The sequence below is a fragment of the Perca fluviatilis genome, chromosome 8, assembly GCF_010015445.1.
Source record: "Perca fluviatilis chromosome 8, GENO_Pfluv_1.0, whole genome shotgun sequence".
NCBI classification, from domain to species: Eukaryota; Metazoa; Chordata; class Actinopteri; order Perciformes; family Percidae; genus Perca; species Perca fluviatilis.
In genome coordinates this window covers 34,618,039-34,643,493 of record NC_053119.1, presented here as the reverse complement: position 1 = coordinate 34,643,493, position 25,455 = coordinate 34,618,039, and the positions used below count along the sequence as shown (strand labels likewise).

General features: G+C 39.6%; 2 protein-coding genes and 1 long non-coding RNA gene across 5 annotated transcripts in view; 2 read left to right on the top strand and 1 right to left on the bottom strand.

The window, feature by feature from the left end:
* Positions 1-4,186, top strand: part of LOC120563673 (cytochrome P450 2F2-like) — a 34,947-nt gene extending 30,761 nt beyond the window's left edge. The window contains exons 10-11 of the mRNA XM_039808019.1: positions 2,704-2,845; positions 2,973-4,186. Of these exons, the coding sequence (XP_039663953.1) occupies positions 2,704-2,845; positions 2,973-3,160 (330 nt within the window). The 3' untranslated portion in view covers positions 3,161-4,186. The remainder of the gene's footprint in view (positions 1-2,703; positions 2,846-2,972) is intronic.
* Positions 272-2,071, bottom strand: LOC120563685. 2 transcript variants are annotated; one of them, XR_005639999.1, is made up of 4 exons: positions 1,906-2,071; positions 900-946; positions 481-633; positions 272-320 (listed from the first exon to the last, which is right to left on the bottom strand). It is a non-coding gene; the product is annotated as an uncharacterized LOC120563685 (long non-coding RNA). The 2 variants fall into 2 exon arrangements; XR_005640000.1 differs by having other exon boundaries at positions 481-618; positions 1,906-2,070.
* A 5,498-nt stretch (positions 4,187-9,684) lies between the features above and the next one.
* LOC120563674 (cytochrome P450 2F2-like) lies at positions 9,685-25,192 on the top strand. 2 transcript variants are annotated; one of them, XM_039808020.1, is made up of 11 exons: positions 9,685-9,891; positions 13,222-13,381; positions 16,052-16,204; positions 16,429-16,589; positions 17,597-17,665; positions 17,922-18,026; positions 18,240-18,378; positions 19,538-19,623; positions 19,958-20,059; positions 22,185-22,326; positions 23,677-25,191. In XM_039808020.1, the coding sequence occupies exons 1-11, from the start codon at positions 9,730-9,732 to the stop codon at positions 23,862-23,864; spliced, it is 1,467 nt and encodes a 488-aa protein (XP_039663954.1). In that variant the 5' UTR covers positions 9,685-9,729; the 3' UTR covers positions 23,865-25,191. The 2 variants fall into 2 exon arrangements, with proteins under 2 accessions (XP_039663954.1, XP_039663955.1); XM_039808021.1 differs by lacking the exon at positions 9,685-9,891 and adding an exon at positions 12,981-13,052 and having other exon boundaries at positions 23,677-25,192.
* The last annotated feature ends 263 nt before the right edge of the window (positions 25,193-25,455 follow it).

The following is a 25,455-nucleotide window of genomic DNA, read 5'->3' as shown; positions in this document are numbered from 1 at the left end:
TCCACAAATAACCTGTTAACATCTTTAATGCAATCAGACAAATGGCAAACAAAGTGGACTAATTGCAAAAGTCAAAAAGCTCATTTCAATCATTGAACCTGTTCAATGTTCTACTGGTTCAACCTATGAAATGTGTAAAAATCTATTTACCTGTTCATCGTGGATTTTTAAAATTTCAGCCAGAGCATCTGCTGTCTTCCCAGTTTTTGATGCCTTCCGTCTGAATAAGGTCATCAGTCGAGGAAGATAGCGGTCAAGCTCAGCATATGCGACGGGTTGGGCAGGTTCTGATTTGTAATCCGCTGGAACTCTGCATACAACTACATAGAAATAACAGCCAGAGTAGAATACAGCAACAACACTTATTAAAAAAAACAGTTCAATTTGAAGAATCTTGCACACATTAATAAAGCAAAAATATCAGCCAAATGAGTAAGAATCACAATTTTCACTTTAAAAGAGAGAGCTGATCCATATTACCTCAGACTCTATTTTAAGAGCAAGCCAGAGATCCATGAGGTCGTTCACTGGTGGGCAGGACATCACTATGGTCTGTCGGCGTAGGGGAAATGTGGTCTCCATCATCTTTCTAATGAGGGGCAGTTTCTTCTCAGTCTTCTTCAACAATTTTTGCTAGCAAATACAAAGTTAAGTAAAATATGATTAGTAGTATTCGTGAACAGAACACATTCATTAATTGTTGACTTAAATAAAGCAAAACACTTTATTTTGATCAAACAGGAAAGTAGAAAAAACAATGATGTGTGTATGTGGGAGTGCGTATGATTTGGGGTTACCACACTAAAACCTTGTCTGAGAAAAAAAAACGATTCAAGTTATTGGTATTTAGAGGGCGGGGAGGTGGGGGGTGATAGAAGAATTCACATTCATTGGATTACCTGGTATCGTTATCACATCTCCAGTTATCTTCCTTAACTTCTTGAAACTGGAACAGCAAGATGCAAAGGCATAAACTGATCTGAAACTGAACAATTAAAAGCATTCAAAGAGTGTCAAATTATAAATACTTCCATTTATAAATGTTCCCTGTTAATGATCTTTTCATTTAATCCCCATAAGTGTCAAGTTACTAAAGCCATCAAGCAAAATTAACATTACTGTAAAGAAAAGCAGCCACACTTGAACCTTAGTGCATGGTTAATCAACAATAATACCATTTCTACAAACCAAAGCTTTACTGTTAAGGGTTTTTACTTTATTCATCTTTGTCATGAAAAGCAGCTTGCCTCCAGCAGGGTCGTTTGTTTTAAAACCGAGGCAACACAAGTAGGCAGGCACGGGCAGTTGACTCGTTCTGTTAACAGCAATCTCCGTGTCTCAGACAGTCTGCTCACACAGAATTTAAAACTAGCGTCCCTAGAAGCTACACAGAGAGCGCGGACTTGCAGTGTAGGAACTCAGTTTGAGGCGTTTATGCTCTTTTGTGCACTATTGAAAGTTTCAATCAACAAAAAACTAACTATCGCATATGAAGTGTCTGTTAGTGCTTCTACTAACATACCAGGTGTCTGTTAGTGCTTCTTCTAACAACAAATTTTCTAACACCACCTTTAAGCGGGGAATGAGCGTGTGATTACTAGATTCATCCGTCGTCAAATTCTTCAGGGAGTCGGTTAGTGGTAGCTAGGTCGCTAGTTGTGCTGCTGGAGTGCGTAACGTCAAAGTCCTTCTAAATAGTCTCTGGTAACGTTATTGGTCGCGCTAAGTGGCTAGCTAGCTCTTTAGCAGCTAACCTATATCTGACAAGTTGCAAATCCCTACAAGACTCCCGTGATAAGCCAGTGAAGGGCGGGGGCTTGGAGAAGGTCTACGCTCTCTGAGACAAACACATACAAAATTTATAAAAGAAGTAAAAGCGAATGAATATTAACATTCAAAACTTACAGTAAGTCCAGTGAGGCTGATTGCTGCTGCGTAGGTAGTTTCTGCAACCCTACTGTCTGCTGCTTCCCGCCTTGCTGCGTTGTTCAAACTTTTCTTCTTCTGTGTTTTTCCAAAGAGCGGTAAGGAATCAGTGTAGTGTGCAAATTAGCGCCACCTTCTGCTTCGCAGGTTGAATCAGAGATTAACTCTCCATACAAAATTATCCCTGCAGCTGCTTAAATAAAAATAAAAAGAATATATAGGCTACATTAAACTGATGAAGCAAAAAATAAATACATTTTGTCCTCCACTAATGTCTAATGCATTTCAGACCATTTGCTATTGCAATTTATTTATTATGATCGATTTTACTTATTTGGTAAAGCACTTTGAGATTTTATTGTATTTTAACATGTGCTATATAAATTCAGTTTATTTTTAAATCATCCCTATTTTAAACAATAGAAATAACAGGACTTTATCATTCTTAGTATGTTATTACTCAATTCTATTACATTGTACTTAAGTTATGTTTTTAAGTTATGCTTACTTATACACAAAATAGTTCCATTTAATCAAAAAATATTAGTTAACAATACTCAAAAAGGAAGAACATGTTACACCAACTTGACAAAATTAAGTTAGTAGAACTTGTTCTAAAACTTTGAGTATACACTACTTAATCTATTTAATTACTTTGAACGTTCGGGTTTACAGTGTAGGAGCATTATCTTATTAGGGTAACTTAAATAAATCCTCTAAGAAATGTTTTCTGCCTTCCTCTATGCCCTTTACTCTTTTGCTTCATTTTCTCCTAAGGGCACACTGATCATCCCTAACCTGACGTCAGTGCTGAATGAGGAGGGACAATGGAAATTCCCCAATGAATTCAACCCTGAAAACTTCCTCAATGACCAGGGAGAGTTTGTTAAACCAGAGGCCTTCATGCCTTTCTCTGCAGGTATAAGAGCATAAAACAACAACAAAAGTATGGATCTCACTGTATGAAAAATGCAGCGGCATGCAGACAGGGTGGGTTTAAATCAAACTGTTGTGGATGACTTTGAGGTCTTTTTTTTATGTCCCAGGTCCTCGTATGTGTCTCGGAGAGGGTCTGGCTCGTATGGAGCTCTTCCTCATCATGGTGACCCTGCTGAGGAAGTTTAAGTTCATCTGGCCTGAGGATGCAGGAGAGCCAGACTACACTCCAGTCTATGGGGTCACGCTGAATCCCAAACCTTATCGCATGAAGATCCAACTCAGGGCAACACAGTGAGGCTGTCTGCAGACACACAGACTGGTATTTGCTCTTTCCTTAGTTGTCAGCTGCCCTATTCACAGCAGTCACTATCTAAATGCTATCTATGACAGCTAAAAACACACAGTGAATTATGCCAGGCGTCATATCTACATTATATCTGTTTAGGTTACAGGCTACAATATGCTTTTAATGTACTGTGTGTTCCATTAAGTAGACTTACTAGATACTTTTGCATTGAGACTGTCCTCCCAGGAAGAATGACAGCATCAGTCTTTTGATATGTAATTGATTTATATGGGATTGATATGATGTAGGCTATTCTGGCCAATCTATCTTTTTAGTCTGGAGTGCAACATTTATTGCAATAGCATTTAAATGATATGCATTTATGAGTTAAAAAATAAATGGCAATATTAACCAAATCTTATTCTCTGAAGAAATAAATTACAGTTAACATGCTAATGTGCCTAAATACCAAAATGACATTACATGTTTATAGCAACTGTGGAATAAATATAGAAGTTCATTTCAATATGTGTGTGTAAGCTTGATTAGATAATCAATTATGCTCTTTGCAATATGTGTGTAAACTGGATTAGATATTCAATGGTGCTCTTTGCAATATGTGCGTAAACTGGATTAGATAATCAATGGTGCTCTTTTCAATATGTGTGCAAGCTTGTTTAGATCATTACCCTCCCTGTTACCACATGACGAGCGGTATTGACAGGTTACATCAGTATGGGACAGTGGAAAAATACAAAATACCTAGAGACAGGATGAGAAACATAGGTTGTGAAACAACTGTTATGAGTGTGGTCATGTGAGAATTATAGGTACACTCCTCAGTGTTTCCCACAGGTTGAGAATTTACTTGTGGTGGTGGGTGGGGCACGATGTGACGGTGTGACGTGTGATGGCTGGGTTCAGTAAAAACTGAACAATATCAAGATAAGACAATATCTTTCAGATCAGAAAGTTTATTTGAATGTACAATGTGTAATTTTCTAGGGTACGGTGGCCGACAGGGGCAAATGCCATGCAACTTCAGAAAACACATGCAAATAGACAAAACACAAGCAAATTAAGAAAACAACTTTGTTATTTTGACAACACATGTGCAGCATTCAGCAAACGCGCTGCATATACACACACAACACAACCAAATACGTAAACGCGATGCAAATACACACAACACAACCAAATACACAAACGCGATGCCAAAAAGAAAAGCACACAAACCCCGAAAACAAATGCAACAAAAAAACGCTGCATCCAGATTCCACAACGGAAGTTCTCCAGACCTCTAGAGGGAGCAGCTAAGTGGAACAGCTGGATTTTCGACCCCACAGGGAGAGAGAACTCTGCCTTTTTATTAGAGTCAGGGAATGGCTGCATAGTAAAAAGAGAACTCCCGTCTCATGCCCTTCCGTCCATAGACTGTATATTAAATTCATATTATTATTATTAATAAAATAATATATTAGTAATATACAGTCTATGCTCCTGTCTCATGCTCTCCCGGCTGGTGCCGTGCTCGAGCTTTGACTTTTCAAAATAAAAGCTTGTGTCTGGTCCACTCTTCTTCCTTTGGTGTTTTGGATGTTTTTGAACTAAACAGTAGGCTACGGCAATCATGCAAATGATTACAATAACTTTTTCAGCAGATGTCTTACTTACAACATGATGGAGCAAGCAAAGCAGTTTTGTGTTTATGTGCGGGCGGGATTTATTTAGTTTGATAAATCCCACGGTAAACTGTCTGGTTTACTAAACAGGGAGGGAAATCTGTCTGTTTTTTGTATTTCAAGAGCGAGTTGTATAATCACAATATTACACTCAAGGAGGCCTACACTTCAGTGATGCACCTTCGGACCTGGAAATTAAACCCTCATGTAATATGGCTTTTAAAGCAAACGTCAATATTAAACGCTGATGCAGTTTTAAATGTTTTATTACCACGAGTTTACAGACAGTTTACTGACTGAGTATCACCTGGGACCTGAGCCGAGACACACCCACCAAATGAGAGAAAACATATCTCAAACATAGACTTAATATTTACAGTCTATGGTCTCACCGTTGCACACCGTTCTGAGATTGAACGTCTCTCTCTCTCTCTCTCTCTCTCTCTCTCTTTCGCTCCCTCTCCCTCCCCCTCCCCCTCGGGTCGAAAATCCAGCTGTTCCACTTAGCTGCTCCCTCTAGAGGCCTGGAGAACTTCCGTTGTGGAATCTGGATGCAGCGTTTTTTTGTTGCATTTGTTTTCGTGGTTTGTGTGCTTTTCTTTTTGCATCATTTTTTATTTGCATCGCGTTGCTGTATTTGTTTGTGTTGTGTGTATTTGCATCACGTTTATGTATTTGGTTGTGTTATGTGTATATGCAGCGCGTTTGCTGAATGCTGCACATGTGTTGTCAAATTAATGAAGTTGTTTTCTTAATTTGCTTGTGTTTTGTCTATTAGCATGTGTTTTCTGAAGTTGCAGGGCGTTTAACCTGTCGGCCACCGTACTAGGGGTCTCAAAACCATGGATGTAAAGATGGACTTTGATGCTCTGTCTCAAGAGCAAAAAGGCTTGTGATCACTTTTCCGCCACGGCCTCTGATTCCCGTATACAACATTAAAAGGATTTCATTAGGACATCCTGTTAATATCTTCCCAGTGGATAGGTAGGTATTAGTCTTGCATTGCCATACCTTCCTCCACAGCACTGCAAAGAAGGTACTGGCTGGTCCATACATCATGCCGGGAGTGGAGAAAAACATGCTCTGGTTTATTGGCATTTCTTTAAACCAATCACAATTGTCTTGGGCGGAGCTAAGCGCCGGAAAGCGCCACGGTGCCGCTGCAAAATAGCCTCAGGAAGTAACTTGTTTTTGTAGAACGTGTACGTTCAAAAGTTGTTTAAGTCGTGCAACAGAAAACTCAGATTAGACAGATAGTCTAGCTAGCTGTCTGGATTTACCCTGAGGAGAAGTTAACCACAGTCCTTATAAATCGACCGGACTTTAAAATTCCAACACAAAGAAAGCAGAAGGTTAGGGGAAAAGGGCGCGATCCGGCGGAATTTCCGGCAGCACCGGAGCTATCCCGGAAGTAGAATGTCGTGGTTAAAGACTAGGTTGGTATTGGTTTCCAGCACTCCTCCAGTTAATCCAGGACCAACGATTTCCCCTGCCGGTCCGGGCGGATCGTGTCTGCCAGGCAACTCTGCAGCTGTGGGCATGGCCACTTCACAGCCCCTCCCTATGGAGTTGGATAATGTTGTCATGAGGACCAACGCTAGAGCTCCTTCCATACGTATTAGTTTTTAGTGCCTTTAAGGATATTTCTGTATTTTTCAACCTGGACCCTATTTTCCCATGCATTTGTGTCTAAGTGACTTTTTGGCTATTGGTGCCATCCAATTCGCTAGATGGCGCCATTGTAAAAAACTACAGTCCTAGAAATGTGGACCTACAAATGCAGCCCTAGGACTACCGTCCTGAAACTAAGATTCCTTTATAGCAGGAACATAATATTGTGCATTGGCCTGTGGATCGTACGTCAATGTAGACGCCAGGCAACTTGTATATAACTTCTGGAAAAGAGATGTCTGTCGAATTTGTGTCAGAAGTGGCGTACGGACGAAACATAGGATGTGAGTACGCACAGAAAGATTCAAATTTATATAACCATGCGAATGCATGTCCTAGACTGGTTTCCCTTTATAAATCACAATTGCCTCTAAATGTGGAGCAGCTTTGGCGGCTTCATGTCACGTAGGCCTGCACGATAAATCGTTATATAATGGCGATCTCGATTCACCCCTGTTCGTGATTTAATTTTTACATGACTTTAAGTGTTTTGTTTTTTTTCTCCAATTAATTTATTGAAAGCATTTGACATTTCCATTAACATGTTTTAATTATATAAAAATACATGTTCAAGTAGTTCAGATAGAGCCTGTATCAGGGCCATATTTAGTTCAATGTGTTATATGTCATTATTTTTGGTAGCCTACTGTACTTAAATGGCCAGTATGTACTTTATTTTCTTTATTCATTGAAGCATCTATGTTTACGGGCTTGTGGTGATGCGCAATGTATAGGCGCCAAAAAAGAATCCATGTTTGGTACTGCCAATTTGTTTTGTTTTGTCATGATTCATGTGTGCAATAAACATTACACTGTGTGAGAAAAGAATTGTGGCATAGAATCGTGATATCAATTCTAAGCTAAAAAATCATGATTCATATTTTTCCCCGAATCGTGCAAGCCTAATGTCACGCCCATAGTTGCACCTAAATAGTCAGTGAAACGCTCCAAATTAGTATTCATCCATACCAATATCATGCATACAGAGGAAAACAAAGCAAAGGAATTTCACTCGATGTGAAGTTGTAGTTCTTGTCAGAGAGGTGGAAAAGAGGAAAATATGTTTGGAGTGCACTGGCATTTGTTTTACTAATGCCAGAAAAGCTGTAGAGTGACAACATGTTGCAGACGCAGTTAATGCCGCAGTCTCAGAGGTTGGACCATGGCCCAAATTAAAAATAAATGGTCCGATATTAAAGGTGATTCAAAAAAGCGCTACACAGAGAAAGGGTTTTTTGCTATGCACGTGGGACCCCGGAGCTAACACTTCTTGAAGTGGGACTGGCACAGCGTGGTTTCTCAGAGTGCTCCTCTGTAACACTGGGCCCAAAACATCGCAGAGATCCAACAGGACAGCTCGAGGCTCGTTTGCCAGCAAGTCTTCTTGCTGTCAGTCTGAATTTGCCACATCTTCCAACAGTGAAAAATCAGCCATTGTGCGTCATTACGCATGGCATGCCTTTTTATACCCATCAATTTGATTGTATCTAAAAAGCTAAATGTGTCGGAATCAACCTAATTGTAAATGACAATTAGTTCTGCGCAAGGAGCACGTAGGCTATAATTAGTAAAATAAAATAAACATTTAAAACAAAAATAAAACGATCTAAAGCCATAAATATAAAAACTGTATAAAACACTATGATCCTGTATATGATGACCATATTAAGACGACGTGCTCCGCCGGACGGAAGCATCGAAACCTGCATCACTGTAAACATTATTTGTCCTGTTTATCATATTATTTATGAAAATAAATTCCATAACATGCCAATATAATTACCGAACATATTTGAATTTTCTTTTTGCAAATATATCTTCATTTGAATACGATAGTAGCCCATCTTGTTTTATTTTTGTCTGTTTTTTACTCATGCATTAATATATAAAGCATTCTGTGTTTATTCCAACTAAAAGTCCAAACCTCAAAATTATTAATAATCAATGGAAAAGCGGCAAATATTTGAGAAGCTTGAACTGAAATGTTTGGCATCGTTTGCATTACTTACACATTTATGAAAATAGTTGCCAATGAATAGTCTGTCAATCGACTATTCGCTTAATCAATTATGTGTTTCAGTTGAATTTACTGTTGGATATTTTTATTTAGAAAAAAACATATTTGTAAGCTGTTCATATGTTTTCTATGCAAACGTCTAATTTGTCAACTAACTCAAGCTGTCAAATAATTGAAGTAGAGTACAAAAGTACATTTTCCACTGAATGAGCAGAAGAAAAAAAGAAATATTACGATTTGATTTAGCTCTGTTTAGACCCCAAGGCAGATTCAGATGCTGACGCACTGGATTTAGTGTAGAAGATTCTTTATTTGGCTTAAGCCAATACCTGCCAGCAGGTGAGATGGCTATCCAGGTGGAAGGTGATCTGGCATATTGTGGCAGGGGACTGGTGCAGGCTGGTGAGTTTGGTGGCATGTTATGGCAGGTGGCAGGCTCAGCTCAGGTTCTGGCAGGTACTGGAGGTGGAAGAGACAACGGGTGAGAATATTTTCAGCACAATCACCCCAACAGAGTAAATCAAGTTTCTTTCACTATACAAGGGCCTGGAGAGTTTCCACATAGAGAGCAGAACAATCTGGTGATGAGTGAGTGGAGAGCCAGGGTTCTGATACTGAGCTTGATGGTTGATAAGAGTCAGGTGTGCCATGTAAAGATTGCTGAGTCACGCCCCTGCTGCGAAACATGCACACACACACACACACACACACACACACACACACACACACACACACACACACACACACACACACACACACACACACACACACACACAAATAGGAGGGGCCAGGGACAAGTCTAGAGGTCACAGAAAGGGCTGTGACAAGAAAGTGGTATAAAAAAGAAAATACTTCAAATGTGCAAGTATAGGAATTCAGTTAATGTGCTTGGATTACATTGCACCACTGGCTGGAACGCATTGATTTATTTCACTATTGACAAGCCATGCCATTAGCTAAATTTGCTTGTTTAAAACAAATTTAGCAATATATAACCTGAGTATAGTGTTTATAGTGGATAATTCAAACCAAAGTCTGTGTCAACTTGTGCCTCTAAAAGTGTGTGACCTGTTTCTGTTAGATGTTCCCATTCACCTTTAATACAAGGGAGCAAGGTACACAACCAGAAGGGGCCGGACTAAAAACTGAGCTACACTGAAAGCAAGTCAGTCAGCTTTCCTCTTCAGTTTAGCCACATCCATTTAACCATGTTTGCCTCTATCATCCTGCTATGGCTCTGTGTTGTTTTTCTCATTCTTCTACTCAAATCCCAGAGGCCTAAAAACTTTCCACCAGGACCCCCTATCCTGCCAATACTAGGGAACATTTTGCACCTGAGCCTAGAGAACCCACTGAAGGACTTTGAGAGGGTAAGAAAAAACACTTGATTGATGATTTGATGAATTGATGTAATTACTACTAAACTATAGTAGTTACCTAAAATGTGTCTACAATGGTGCAATACTTACACTTGTGGCCACTGAAATTGTTATGACATTGATGTAATTACTATTATTAGTAGCTACTTAAAATGTATCTACAATGGTTGAATATTTACACTTGTGGCATTTCTGCTACTGTTCCGAATAATAAAAGTTTCTAAACTGCTGTGGCACTGCACTTTTAGTGTAAAATATAAAGATGTGGGAAAGTCACTAAAATCTTTGCACAATATGCTTCTGAGGGTAAAGGTTACTCACAGCAGGTTGACTGTACAAAGTTTACTGCCTGTGCACTTGGGCTATTAGCCAACCCATGCAGTACAGGTATGGGGCCACTGTAGCAACAATATTTCCAAATGTGTAGAGAGTAGAACAACTGTATATGTGTAGACAAATCTGTAGGTGCGTACATGGATATTATTGGCTGAAAAGTCAATAAGACCTTTGGCAACACCGACACTGACGCCAGTGTTTCGCCGCTTGATAGGGTCTTATCGGTCATCCTTTTCACCATAACTGGAAATCATGTGTAAATGCTTCACAATAAATATGAGCCCAATCAGCCACATAGTAGCACTGTAGTTAACGCCCCAAATGCCACGCCTTTTACACTGTAAGTGCGATTGACTTGAAATGTCACATATCCAACTCACTCTGCTCTACAAAAAACCCAATCTTGGACCGTAAACGTCCCGCCATGATGGATGTTTTGCTAATAATAATGGAAAAACTGAAATATTAAAACGACTTTAAACTGTACAGATTCACAAATCTCAGTACGTATTTAGAGAGGATTTTACACACATAGGAACTGGATAAGGCACACACGGACTGACATGCAGGTTAACATTCTATAATAACTATTGCTAATAAATGATAAATTGATGGATTATTAAACTTAAGTTAATAGTTATTTTATTGTTAACTAACAATGAAATGATATTTAATTATGCTATAATTTATTTTATTTTAACAGTTTATTGTTGCACAAATAACAATATCTGATATGTTATATTAAGTATTTGTTAATCATTAAGAAACTGTTCATAAGCCGTTAATAAACATTATTTGGATGGCTATTAGAAAGTTGCATTTGATGAATATTATACCTTGTTAATAGTTAATTAAGACTATGTAAATCATTTATGAAGATTTAGATAGCTATTATCAGTGCACAAATAATTGGATAATCATCTCTTGTATAGATCACCAAAAAAAGATTTAATGGGGCTAAATTATTAATCATTAACTATGTATTATAAGCATTAGTTGCAACTGTATGATAGCCATCCAAATAATGTTTATAGATGGTTTACAAAACAATTATTTTTCCATTGACAAAGTATTAACTATCTACATTTATAACAGATACTGAGGGCTACTTCTGATTTGGACCCCCCCTTTGTTCAGGGACACATTATTCCATTTTTCCACAATTGTTCAGTTTATGTCTTAGTTGTTAAATCTTTTAATGTTCATGCAAGTATTTGCATATGTTAAAGTGATGGTTCGGAGTAATTTCACCCTAGGGTCCTTTGCACCATGACCTCGAGCCAAACACCCCCCAGAAGCTTTTTTCACCTGGGTCTAACATTAGGAGAGTTAGCGTAGAGTAGCGTTAGCCGCTGAATAGCTTAGCGCAGAGGCTAATGGATCCGAAGTGTCTCTTAACATTACCCCACTAATAATGCCCGAAATGATACCAAAGGTCTACACTAGTATATATAGGTTATGCTCTCATAAAACGATGGATTGTAAAGTTTGTAAGAACCCAGAAGGTTATGTAAATAACACTTGCCTGCTGGCTTCTGCTCTCTGCTGTTGTTGTTGTTGCTGTAAGACGAGTGCTTAGGGCATCTACAAATTACAACACCGAAAGAGATGCAACAAAAATATTTTTTAATTTAACTTATTTTTTAAAGTAAGTGCTGTAGTATAACAAGTAATAATTGAGGTAAGTTTGGAGACATTACCTTATTTAATCATTAAATTAATAAATATTTTTGTTGCATCTCTTTTCGGTGTTGTAATTTGTAGATGTCCCTAAGCACTCTTACTGCCCGGTAGTAACAGCAGCAGCAGCAGCAGAGAGCAGAAGCCAGCAGGCAAGTGTTATTTACATAAACTTCTGGTGTACTTACAAATTTTACAATCCATCGTTTTATGAGTGCATAACCTATTTGTACTACTGTAGACGTTTGGTATCATTCGGCATTATTAGTGGGGTAATGTTAAGAGACACTTCGGATCCATTAGCCTCTGCGCTAAGCTATTCAGCTGATAACGCTACTCTACGCTAACGCTCCCAATGTTCGACCCAGGTGAAAAAAGCTTCTGGGGGGGTGTTTGGCTCGAGATCATGGTGCAAAGGACCCTAGGGTGAAATTACTCCGAACCATCACTTTAAGTTTGCTTAAAATATAAAAGCAGTTGAAAGTGACAGGACGTTTCTTTTTTTGCTAAGTATATTACATTAATAATGACATAACATAAATTATAACCTTACTAATTAGTTAACAATCATTATTTCATTGTTTGTTAGCAGAAAAATAACTAAAGTTTCTTTAACTTTCAATTTACCATTTATTAGTGATGGTTATTATAAAGTGTAACCAGATTCAGTTGCATAAGTCTCCACACACATTTGCAAATGGTTTTGCTACAAAAATGGCACCATATACAGGACATACACATTGTGTGTTGTCTAACATACACAACAGTAGAATACTTGTGAAGCATATATTTGTGAAGAGATTTTTAGATCTCCACTGCTGATATCTCAATACAATTTAGGTAAAAAGGGTTAGTTACTTGTATAATAATAATATAATACATTTTATTTATATAGCGCTTTTTATAGTACACAAAAACACTTTACAATAAAACCAGCACATTAACAACAAGGGAAGCAATAACACCAGCAAATAACAGTAGATGAAATGTGATATTATTTTAGGGTGAATGCTTATCAAAATAGGTATGTTTTGATAAGTGATTTGAATGTGTCCAGGTCAGTAAAGTCCTGTATGTGTATGGCTAGAGAGTTCCAGAGGGAGGGGGCTGCAATGGTGAAAATTCTGTCAACCCAGGTACGGTGCTTGGTCCTTGTGGTGGGGAGAGGAGGTTTCTGTTGGAGGAGTGGAGGTTATGGAGGGGATATATATATATATATATATATATATATATATATATATATATATATATTTTTTTTTCTTTTTTTTTTTTTAAACACTGACATGTTATCTTGTTCTCTGCCAGCTGAGGAAGTCATATGGAAATGTCTACAGTCTGTTCCTCGGTACCAGACCAGCTATAATCATCAATGGGATGAAGGCCATGAAGGAGGCTATGATGTCCAAGGGCACTGATTTTGCTGGACGACCCCAAGACCTGTTTGTCAATGACACCCAGAAGAAAGGTAACAGTCATGATATGTTATAGGGCAGGCAATGTATTATCAAACTTAGCTAATTAAAAAAGAGAGTACATACTGTAATGACAGTAATGTATACATTTCTATGCATGTACTGTTTGCAGAGATGGGTCAAGTACCATGATTACTATATATCTTAAAACATATAGTTGTGCAAGTTTTTATTGCCATTATTGCTGTATCACAGTAAATGAAAATGAGCTCGATCAACGGCACACATGCTGCAGCATGCTGGGAAATAGTGAAAAGGGAGCAACAAGCACCTTGGCTGAAGGGTTCCCTTTGCCATTCTAAGAAAAACAAAGTGTGCACTAAATGATGTATGTCTTTTGATATTGTGTGAAAATCAGTAATTATCAAAAGAATAGTGTATTATAAAATAAATATGGCAAACATATTTCATGATAAGTCTTTTTTTCATTTTCAATATCCAATAGTTTATAACAAAATACTACAGATTACCAACACCACACAACTCAAAAGTAGGGAAACAAGCATAAGTTTTGTAACGTGTGTATGTTTGTAAACTGTACTATTCAGTTTTCAGAAAAGTAGGTAGGGCCAAAACTGACTAAAGCCTCAGAATCGAACATACTTTTCGCATTTAGCTTCCGCGGACTGGTACTGGTCATGCGGACACACACGCAGTTCCATTCATACCTTATGGTACGTGTCCACATGAACCATCTTTTCCACGCTTCCCAGCAGCTGTGCAATACATTTTGGTTTGTGCCGCGTGAGAGAGATGGGGCATTGCGTTAACCGCTCCTCATTCGCATGAAGTTGAGATCTAGTGTCACAACCTCATTGACCTGCTGCTTGCTAATTTTCCACTTACCCTACCTCTGCTCCACTCTGTCAACTGGCCACTCCCACCTCATCAGCCACTCTGCTCACCTGGACACACAGCTACTAGTCATCTGCGATCAAGTCACTACTTAAGCCTCCCCAGTTCACTCACTCAGTTTGAGTCTCTGTTACCAACCCTGCCTGTTCTTGTTTCTCCTGCCTTGCCGTGTTCCTGGAAACCAGACCTCCACTGTTGCAATCAAAGACTCCGATTCCCAGCAATCAAGTCAAGAGTGCCGTAGAAGTTAGTGCTTGTGTGTTTCCTGCTGACAAAAAATAAAGGTTATTAACAACAACTGTGCTAGTTTTCTGTGATGCATTTGGGTCCTATCCTCACTCGTAACAGTACAGTCTGGCCAGTTAGAACCCAGCACACACCACTTTGCCGCCCACCATCGCTAACGTCCAGCAGGCAACAACCTACAAACAGTACTTACAGTACAAACAGGCTCGAAGAAGAAGCAGAACCCTATTAGCCGCCAACCTCCCATTCGACCACGTGGATTCACAACGTATATGCGGGGCTGCAGCCAGGAGGGCCTGAACCCATGCAGCTTGGTGTGCACCTGTCTAACTCCAGAAGAGAAGGAGCGTCGATGACAGGCTAATCTCTGCATATACTGTGGTCAGGCTGGCAACTATGCCTGCTGTCAATCAAAAGACAGGGCTCACCAGTACGGGGTAGATTACTGGTGAGCCATACTTCCTCTCTGTCTTTCTCCAACCAAAGACCCCTCTTCCAAACAAGGCTTTTTAAGAACTATCAAGAACTGCTACCTACTCCTTCTCATCTTCTCCGCCTTTGAATTGCTCCAGGGGGTGACCATCTTAATTAAGCTTGACCTCTGTATGCCAATCATCTGGCCAGGATGCAAGAGGGTGACAAGTGTAAAACTGCTTTCATTACCCTTACTGGAAACTGAATACCTAGTCATGCCCTTTGGTCTGACATCCCCACCATGTTCCAAGCTCTGATTAATGACGTGCCGAGAGACATCGCTATGTATTCGTCTATCATGTCCAAGTCCTAAGAGTAGCATGTCTACCATGTCCAGTCAGTCCTGCAAAGCTTACTGGAGAACTCTTTCTTCGTCAAGGCTGAGAAGTGTGAGTTCCATGCCTCCTCATCGCCTTTCTGGCTTACGTCGCAGCTCAATGTAGAGTGTAGGCGAACCTGGCTAAGGTATCGGCAGTCACCTCCTGGCCAGTTCCAGGTTCCAGTTCCAACTACTCTTCTCTAAACCTGCAACAAGCATCCCGTCCATGGGCATGCAGGTCCATCTTGCATCACCTCCACAGTCCGCCGGGGGCGACTTGCGCCAGGGGGCTTTGGACCCCGTTCACACCTGCTTGCAGGTCTAGTTCGACAAGACTGATCAAAAGCTTTTTGTGCTTAAAGTCATACAACAATGACTGGGAGAATTTCTAGTATTTGCTTGTAGCAAAATGTGAAATAGCCATTGCATATCATTTGCTAATAGATGGCCTGAGATGACAAACTATTACCAGAATGTTCTAATCGCAGGAAGGCGATAGTTTCTCAAAATTACTATGAATAAACTTAACTGATTTGAATCTTGTTTCTCATAGAGCCGCCCTCATAGAGCTGTCTCAGGTTTGAAAGTTAAAAAAAGAATATATATTAATATGCTGTGAAGAGTTAATACTAAAACAGGTTGGAAAGTACATACGCTCTGGAATAGAACAGCAATGCTCACAATGGACAGTGATACTTTGACAATATTTGACATTAGATGACATGTAAACTAATACTGTATGCTCTTTGTGTCACTATACTATACCTAGGTGTGATTTTGGCAGATTATGGCTCTAGTTGGAAGGAGCATCGTCGCTTTGCTCTGACAACCTTGAGGAACTTCGGTATGGGGAAGAATTCCATGGAGGAGAGGATTCATGGAGAGATAGATTACACCATTGATACACTGGAAAAGAGCATTGGTATGTCATCTGAAGGTCCATACAATCTTCATACGGATGGGAGGGTTAACTTTAATCAGGGAAATCTGAGCAGCACAAATACTCTAATATTGTTTGATAATATAAAAAGGTGGGCATTGATCATACATTTTCATTAATATAAATTAATGTTGCATTGTGCTATGTTTTCTCTTGTATTCTTGTACAATGCTATTTTATACTTCATGTCAACATTGTCTTTACAGGCAAACCATTTAATCCTCACGTTATGTTTCATAATGCGGCCTCCAACATCATCTGCCAGGTTCTGTTTGGTACACGCTACGAGTATGATGATGAGTTCATCAAAGTGATTGTTCAATGCTTTACTGAGAATGCCAAGATATCCAATGGACCATGGGCTATGGTGAGTCAAAGCATGTTTCTGCCTTACAACCTGGCTTAGAAATATCAACAAGATTAATGTTCAAATTCACAAAAGGATTGCACTTTTGCAGCTGCTAAACCTGCACAAATAAGACAAAGACACTGTAATTCCCAAAGCACCCCAAAGGGTAAAATGCATGCTAGGCCCAATTTTATTTGTCACACATTTATCACATGAAATTGTATGAGGTACAATTCCTCGTTTAGGATCCTAGCGGCCTGAGGGTAGAAGCTACTCTTTAGCCTCTCAGTACTTGCCTGATGTATCAGGTATGTTGTTCCCGACCTCAACAGGGAGAACAGGCTGTTTGCAAGGTGGTTTTGGTCTTCAATGAATCTCCTAGCCTTTTTCTTGCAACGCCTGGTGTAAATATTCTTTTGGCAAGGTAGGGCACCACTGATTGTGTGTTCAGCCGAACAAACCACTCTTTGCAGGGCTCTCTTGCTTGGTCCCATTTCTGTACAAGGCAGCTCTCATTGATGGAGAGGTAAAAATGCTCAGTATTTAAGGGGATACCCAACATTTCTTAAACAGTCTCTGCCTTGCCTTTTTGACCACTGAGTCAGTATGTAGTGCCTAAGTCAGACCCTCTGTAATGCGGACACCAAGGTACTTGAAGCTGTTCACCCTCTTCACCTAGTACCTGATATTAAGGGGGGCCAAGTTCCTTTCCAGCTTCTTCCTACCACAATCATTTTTTTAGTATATCTGAAATTCATGAGTAGGTTGTTTTCCTGACACCAGTGGGTCTGGTCCTCTACATCTCTCAGGTAAGCCTTTTCATTGATCAGGCCCATCACAGCCGAGAGTTAGACAGCGTAACCCACTGCCAAGACCTTGACTGTCGGAGCCAACAGGAGTCACCCACTTGGAGCTTCATTTTGGCTCTTCAGAAACCTATGGCTGACGTTATGGAAACTACTTCCATATTTTATACAGGCTATGGTTTGGATTGAAATGAACTAATGATGTATCTTCTTTTACAGCTCTATGACTCCTTTCCCATTATTCGTGGCCTGCCGCTGCCCTTCGCCAAGGCCTTTAAAAATGTTGAGGTATGTTAATTGTACCTAAAGATTTAATGTAAATATCTATATTAAATCATGGAAAAAGTCTAAATTGTAAAAGAAATATAATTAAGGATTAAACATAAAACAAAGAAAAACATTAATGGTACAATGGATGTTTTTACTAACCTCACACACATACATACAGTGACAACATTTAAAAAAAAAAAGTAATTTGTGCAGTGGAATGGAAATACATTTAAATTAATACAAATTATGAATGTTGAACTTGAGTGTTTTTCAGACTTGTCAGAATCTTGCGATTCGTTTGATGAAAGAGCACAAGAAGACCCGAGTCCCTGGAGAGCCACGAGACTTTGTTGACTGCTATCTGGATGAAATGGATAAGGTGTGTGTGTGTTGTGTGTGTGTGTGTGTGTGTGTGTGTGTGTGTGTGTGTGTGTGTGTGTAGCGTGTTAAGAGTTCAGCTCACTACCAAATGTACGCACATGTCCACAAGCGTGTATAGTTTTGCCCCATAGTGTGTATTTGTGTGTATCAGTAAGGCATTATTGCATTTAATGTCTGTTTGTATTAAAACAATCATTCTCCATTTTTTAAGAGAGGCGATGATGGTTCTTCCTTTGAAGAAGAACAACTGAGGATGTACGCTCTAGATCTTCACTTTGCTGGGACAGACACTACCTCCAACACCCTGCTTACTGGTTTCCTCTACCTTATGACCTACCCACACATACAAGGTATGCAAGCACATGTAAATTGCCATCGGCTCCATAGTTCTACCATTGTCTTTCTATCTAAAAGTTGTATCTATTCATTTCATGCTGTTGAATTATTTATATGAAAGTCATAAACAGAAGGGCATTTTTCATGAAAGACATTTCAAAATGTTTTCACGTGAAAAGGGCAGTGACAAGACGCAACACCAACCAATAATACACTTGACTTTTTGCTGCAAATATATTCAGTTATAAAAGGACAGTATACTGTAAATCACAGCAGCAGCTCAGGTACACCATATTTCTGCAGTAAAGGCACACTTTAGCACAAATGTGTCCCCTCTGAAATAGTTAATTAAATTCCATAGCTCGCTAATCACAATAACGCACTATGCTGTACAAATGAATCGTTGTATGTAAATGTATCTGTGTTCTGGAGGCTCCACCTTCTAGCTATTCAAGGTATCAGCAGCAACAGGGGACAACAACCAGACCTCCCCTGGTCCCAATGCCCAAAGCAGAATATGTGCCAGCTCAACAAGCCTCCATTATGGAAGCTTCATATCATATTAAACATTTGATTCCTTACTTTGTACATACGGAACTGAGCAAATGTTCACGTCTGAAAATAACCCTTGAGAACATGCTGCTTCCACATGCGACTAAGTTATTTAAATACCAGCTATTAGTACACCATCTGGTGGCTGATGCCTATTTGAACTCTCCTACTACAATACACATACAATGGCTGCACTGGACGAAAAATGCACTTAACAAGATAGCTACAGTGATTAGGTGTTTTCATCTCTACATGATAAGACGACCCAATGTGTATCTGGATACAGTGACTATGATATGGTTCAGGGACAATACATTTGAATATGGAACGATTCAGTTTGATTCGGTGTGGCCCAATGATAGACTTCTATGACATGATAGCCAAAGAGTGTTGTGGGACTTATTTTCTAGTGGGAAGACGGACAAGCCTTGTAGTTCCTAACTCAAAAGTACACCAAAAAAATACTTTATTTCAGTTACAAGAGTAAATGGAATTTTTTACTAATACACCTGCATCCAGGTTTACCATTCACCCACGCTCAGTCATGTTGTTCATCGTGTCATCATCTTCACATTTTAATTATATTGCGAATTATTGTTATCGCTCTGCTCTATCTGTCAGAGCGTTGTCAGCAGGAGATTGACGAGGTGTTGGAAGGGAAGGATCGGGCCAGTTTTGACGACAGACACAACATGCCTTACATGCAGGTAAATCATCAGGCCTATTTGACATAATAATTTTCACTTTTATTTTATGTGTACACATGGGTCTAAGTGGTAGGTAGGGGATCATTTGCAAACTTGTTAAAATCAAACAATAAATCTGGTGAGATAATCTGTTTATGTTGGGGTCCTTGGGGTAAATTAATTATAATCACTGCTTTTGAACCACATTTATCATGATGTTGTTTGCCTGGTTGTCAATATATTGCTGGCAGGTTCCCATATTGCAAGTTTATTGGTCTACTTTTATACAAAAAAGTTTTTTTCTGCCCCAAGTCTCATAAAGCATAAGAACATGTTTAAATCTCTCTTCATCCAGGCTGTGATCCATGAAGTGCAGAGGATAGCCAACACTGTTCCACTCAGCGTCCCTCACTGTACGACTAAAGACACAGAGCTCATGGGATATTCCATTCCCAGGGTAAGAAGCAACTGGTATGGTGAACACTATAGTGAAGTGCTGTGGAAAGAAACCTCACTGTACTGGATCAGCAGTAAGTGTAAGAAAAAAGTTAAGTGTCTTTCAATGTTCAGATTTTCTAGTCTGGATCAAGGAAATACATAACCAGGACAAGCCCCTCCCCTACTGCTATATTTGTTACATTACATTACATGTCATTTAGCTGACGCTTTTATCCAAAGCGACTTACATTTGCTATACATGTCAGAGGTTGCACGCTTCTGGAGCAACTAGGGGTTAAGTGTCTTGCTCAGGGACACGTTGGTTGATGTATCACAGTGGGAATCGAACCCTGGTCTTCCACACCAAAGGCATGTGTCATATCCACTGTGCCATCACCATTTGTGTCAAAACACCTTCGCTACAGGAAACAACTAGAACAACCCAAACTAACAAGCTAACGCTATAGTTGTAAATGGAAAGTTTTGACAAAATTTTGAATCGTGAAATAAGGCAGGCCTGATTGTTTTTTTTCAGTGAATGATTGTAAAGTTTTACAAAGAATATGTTTACGGCATTTAACTTTCTATCTAACTGGGATATTTTGGGACCGATTGGGTGGTGATTGCAATGGACGAAGTACACACAGCGATACACTGGTAAGAGCAAATTAAGTTTAACCATGTATCCAGCTAATTTACTCACGTTACTACTCTTAACTACGTTACTACTTACATCATTTAATATTTTATGTGCCGTTTTCTTTTGTGGGTTGAAAGGGTTCTACGAGACCAAATTCCTTCCCGAGACTATTTTTCAGAGCCACCGTTGATGCGTGTGATTGGTTTTAGGAAATGCAAACAACCCAGAGAGTTTTTTTCCCGCCTATTCCAGAATGTATGTGTGGTGTAGCCAGACCTTACTCCACAGCGCTGTGGAAATAGATCTTCTACACTACAGATTTTCCAAACAGATTACAATACTGTTTGTACCTTACTTTAATATTGGTAGGAAAACAATCCTACTTGGATTACTTAAACGTACAATATGTAACTTTCTGCCGCTATGGATCACAATAGACAGTTAAAGACCAACAGATCCTGTTGCTCTGGACGGAGAGAGTGAAGGCTATTAGAAGCACTTTTCCGGAGATGGGTGAGCGTTACTGCGCGGGGAGGAGATTTTTGGCTCGAACACCGGTAGAGCTAACAGAGACGTAGCTAACATTATGGATCGACATTGTTCTTACTCGGGTGCCTGGGTCTGATATGGTCTGTTTCCCGATGCTTCATTAAACTGCCGTTAGCGTCGTTAGCATCCGGCACTGGAGTTAAGTATTGGCCGGGTTTGGATTGCTCTAATGATAGTGGCTGGCTGCTAGCTGACTGGCGGCTAATGGTATCAGCTGTGTCAGCTGTCATCCTGACTGAAGTCTCTCTGCCGGGGGAGTGAGGCAGACCGACCGGGGTGTGCTAGCTGGCTAAATTAGCATTAGATTAATCATCTATCTATGCAGCTAACGTTAACGTTACTAGTGAAGTTATTCGTGGGTTAGCCCAGTGCTGTTAACCGTGGTAAAAATAATCTTACTAAAAATAACTTTATGAGCGTGTTGAACGATGTTGTAACCTCATAATGTTACCCACCAAGTATAAGCATTAACGTTAGCTACTTGTCAACCAGCACATTGTAGTAATGTTAAGCTGGATCAATATTGAAATGTATCAATAAATAAGGTTTCTGTTGTATTACTGTGTCAAAAAGTGTCATGTAATTAATCACAAAATGATGCTGTGTGGTTACGAGTATTTCTTTCTGACGTACGTATCATCTGGATGACCGTGTTCTGACGGAAGTTACGAGTAACTAGAGGGTGAAAGGTTATATGACGCCACTGACAGGCGACTAAAGGAAACGTCCTGTGTCAAAAAAATAAAATAACAGATTTCTCTGGGTTTGAAATTTGGTGGAAACATTTGGGATAGTGTCAGAACACAACTCATAAAAAAATATAACATAGGTATGGTCGTTTTTAGACATTTTAATGCAGAGATGTTAACATATTGTATCTTTAAATAAATCCTCTAACAAATGTTTTTCTGCCTTCCTCTATGCCCTTTGCTCTTTTGCTTCATTTTCTCCTCAGGGCACACTGATCATCCCTAACCTGACCTCAGTGCTGAATGAGGAGGGACAATGGAAATTCCCAAATGAATTCAACCCTGACAACTTCCTCAATGACCAGGGAGAGTTCGTTAAACCAGAGGCCTTCATGCCTTTCTCTGCAGGTATGCGCACATGAACAAAACAAATCTCAATTGTATCACACCTTCAGTGGTATGCAGACAGAGTAGGTTTAATCAAACCGTTGTTCAGTCAGGAGACTAGTTTAAGTAAACAATTATTTAATTAATACATGCACAATAGATGTTAGCTAAAAAAGTCTTTGGCGATTAGACCCCATTGTGACGGCATCATATTTTAAAGGGTTTAGAGAAGCCATGAGTAGTGTAAGGTACCCATGATGGAGTCCAGACACTGACGGTGGTGGTGATGAATGAAGAGGAGGCTGAAATCTGGACCGTTGAGAAGTGGGGCGGGCATTGCGATCTCAGACCTGGACGCTGGAAATGATGTACTAAAGACAGGGTGGAGAAAGGTTGCGACGATTCACACTGAAATGACAGCTGACAGCAATAGAGAGGAGACATTTTTGTTAAATGTTGACAGCATGGACATGATTTGCTGATAGAGACTTTGGCTAAATCTGAGCAGTTTAACTAAGGTTGCTTTCACACCTACCTCGTTTAGTCCGTTTAAAACAAACCCTGGAACGTTTGGTCGGATAGTCCGGTTGGTTTGGGCTGGTGTGAAAGCTCATCCGAACTATGGTGTGGATCAAATAAATGAGCCCTTGTCCGCTTGAAAACGGGGGTCTCGGTTTGTTTCCAAGTGAATAGAGTGCGGTTCACTTCAGGTGAGAATGCGATCTGACCCAAATACAGGAAGTAAACCAAAAACAGAGCATTTACTAGCCTGCAATTTTAACCTTGCACAGAATTTACGGACTTGTATATGATTTAAGGGATGATAACTTTCATATCCATAAGCTGTTCTGAGCCCCCATGGCTGGTCGTCTGTGTGACATTGTCATCTCTCTCTCTCCTTCACTCACTGTGTGTCAGCTGCTCACATTGATCGCCTTCTTCTAAAATATTAGAAACCCTAAAGCAGAACCAGAAAACCCAAGATGTTATAAATGTGGTGTTGCTCCATTATTTCTGAGACCAGAATTGTCGGTGAGTTTTGGATATTCTGTCCAATAAACAAGCGACCAAATCGCTCATGTGAGTGTTTGGCACGTTTGACAAAGTACAGTGTAAAAGCAAACCGAACCAAATGAAAAATGCAACAATGTTGTAACTTTACCCCCGAATCGCACTGAGTCCACCGAACTATAGGTGTGAAAGCGCCCTAAAAGAGTAAACACCCCTAATTAGCTGATAAGAGGAAGAGGGAGAAGAGGGTGAGAGAGAAAGAGGGGGTAATGAGAATGCGTGAGTAACATAAGATAGTCTTCATGATTGAACTTGTGCTAAGCTTCATTAGATGACTTTGAGATCTTTTTTATTTCCTAGGTCCTCGTATGTGTCTCGGAGAGGGTCTGGCTCGTATGGAGCTCTTCCTCATCATGGTGACCCTGCTGAGGAAGTTTAAGTTCATCTGGCCTGAGGATGCAGGAGAGCCAGACTACACTCCAGTCTATGGGGTCACGCTGACTCCCAAACCTTATCGCATGAAGATCCAACTCAGGGCAACACAGTGATGCTGTCTGCAGACACACAAACTGGCATTTGCTCTTTCCTTAGTTGTCAGCTGCCCTATTCACAGCAGTCACTATCTAAATGCTAGCTATGACAGTTAACAACACACAGTGAATTATGCCAGGCGTCATATCTACATTATATCAGTTTAGGTTACAGGCTAAAATGTGATTTTAATGTACGGTGTGTTCCATTAAGTAGATATAGACTTACTTTTGAATTGAGACTGTCCTCCCAGGAAGAAAATCAGTCGTTTCAGCAAGTACCCCAAAACAACATGTGTTTACAAGTGACAATGCCCTCTATCGTCTGTAGAAATTATGATGAGAGCAAAGGAGGAAGTCAGTGGCCAAGTCTGTATAGCAGAGGTCCGGGTGAGTGGAATGGTAAACAAAACATCGACAAAAATCCCCTAACCTTAATAGAACCATGGTGTTTCTGTAGCCTAAACAGAGTACTTATTTTAACCCAAACCATAATGTTTCTCTAAAGCAAGATGTTGTTGTGCTTAAATTGAACCAAACCTTAACCATAGCATTGTAAAGTCATAAAAGCGATTTATTTTCCAACAGTGATTTGTAACCTTTTTAAAGGAACAGACAAATGATGTTATGTCGATGGGAGCGTCAGATCAGGAAAACACTTCTGAGTAGTTTGAGTAGGGCTTGGACAAACAACGTCTTTTTTATGTATATTTTAGAGAACTTGTTGATTCCATGACATGCTTTGACATGTGTCCTTACCACCAGGCCTACCTATGTATTCAAAGGAGTATGGAATCAAGTAAGGTTTTTAAATATTTTGAGCTTGTGAAATGATGTAGGATTATTTTGTGCCTGTGTGAAAAGGTTTTGTGCGCACAGATATACAGTAATTTGCAAATGTGTAAAATGTTTTGTAGCTGAAGAATTATTTTGTGCATGTGTAAATAAAAATTGTGGAGGAATATTTTCAATAGTGACATTTCACAAAGTGTGTGAAGTTACAGACTAAGCTACAAGTTACAAGCAAAAATGTTGACCCTGAGCTGACTAGCCAATCAGCCCATTGCCCACTGACCATCCAATCGGAGGAGAAGTCAAACTATCCAATCAGGGGGCAAAAGGTTCTGTTTTGTTTACTTCAACATGGAGGAACAAGAATGACACGCTTTGGTAATTGATTTATTTGGTATGATGGAGGCCATTCTGGCCCATTAGTCATCTTTTTAGTCTGGTGTGCAACATTATTTGCAATAGCATTTTAAGGATACGCATTTATAAGTTAAAAAATAAAGAGCAATATTAACAAAATCTTATTGGTCTTTCCATTGTGTCTCTGTTTTGTTTGATATACTGTACATTAAACACCAAATGCCAAGAAAATAAAATAAATACAGTACAATTGCATTATGGAGTGACTGTGACTCAACTGTAAATGACCACAGATTAGAATTACACCTCTCTGTCACAGTGGCAATGATAACCATGCACACCATTAAGGGTAGTACGGCTGGCAGAGATGTACGGAGCGCTCCATGTACATTTTCTCATTTTCGTTTTTCCAGGGTCAATATGGCAGCAACAGCACCACCGGGTTCAGCTTGATGGTGTA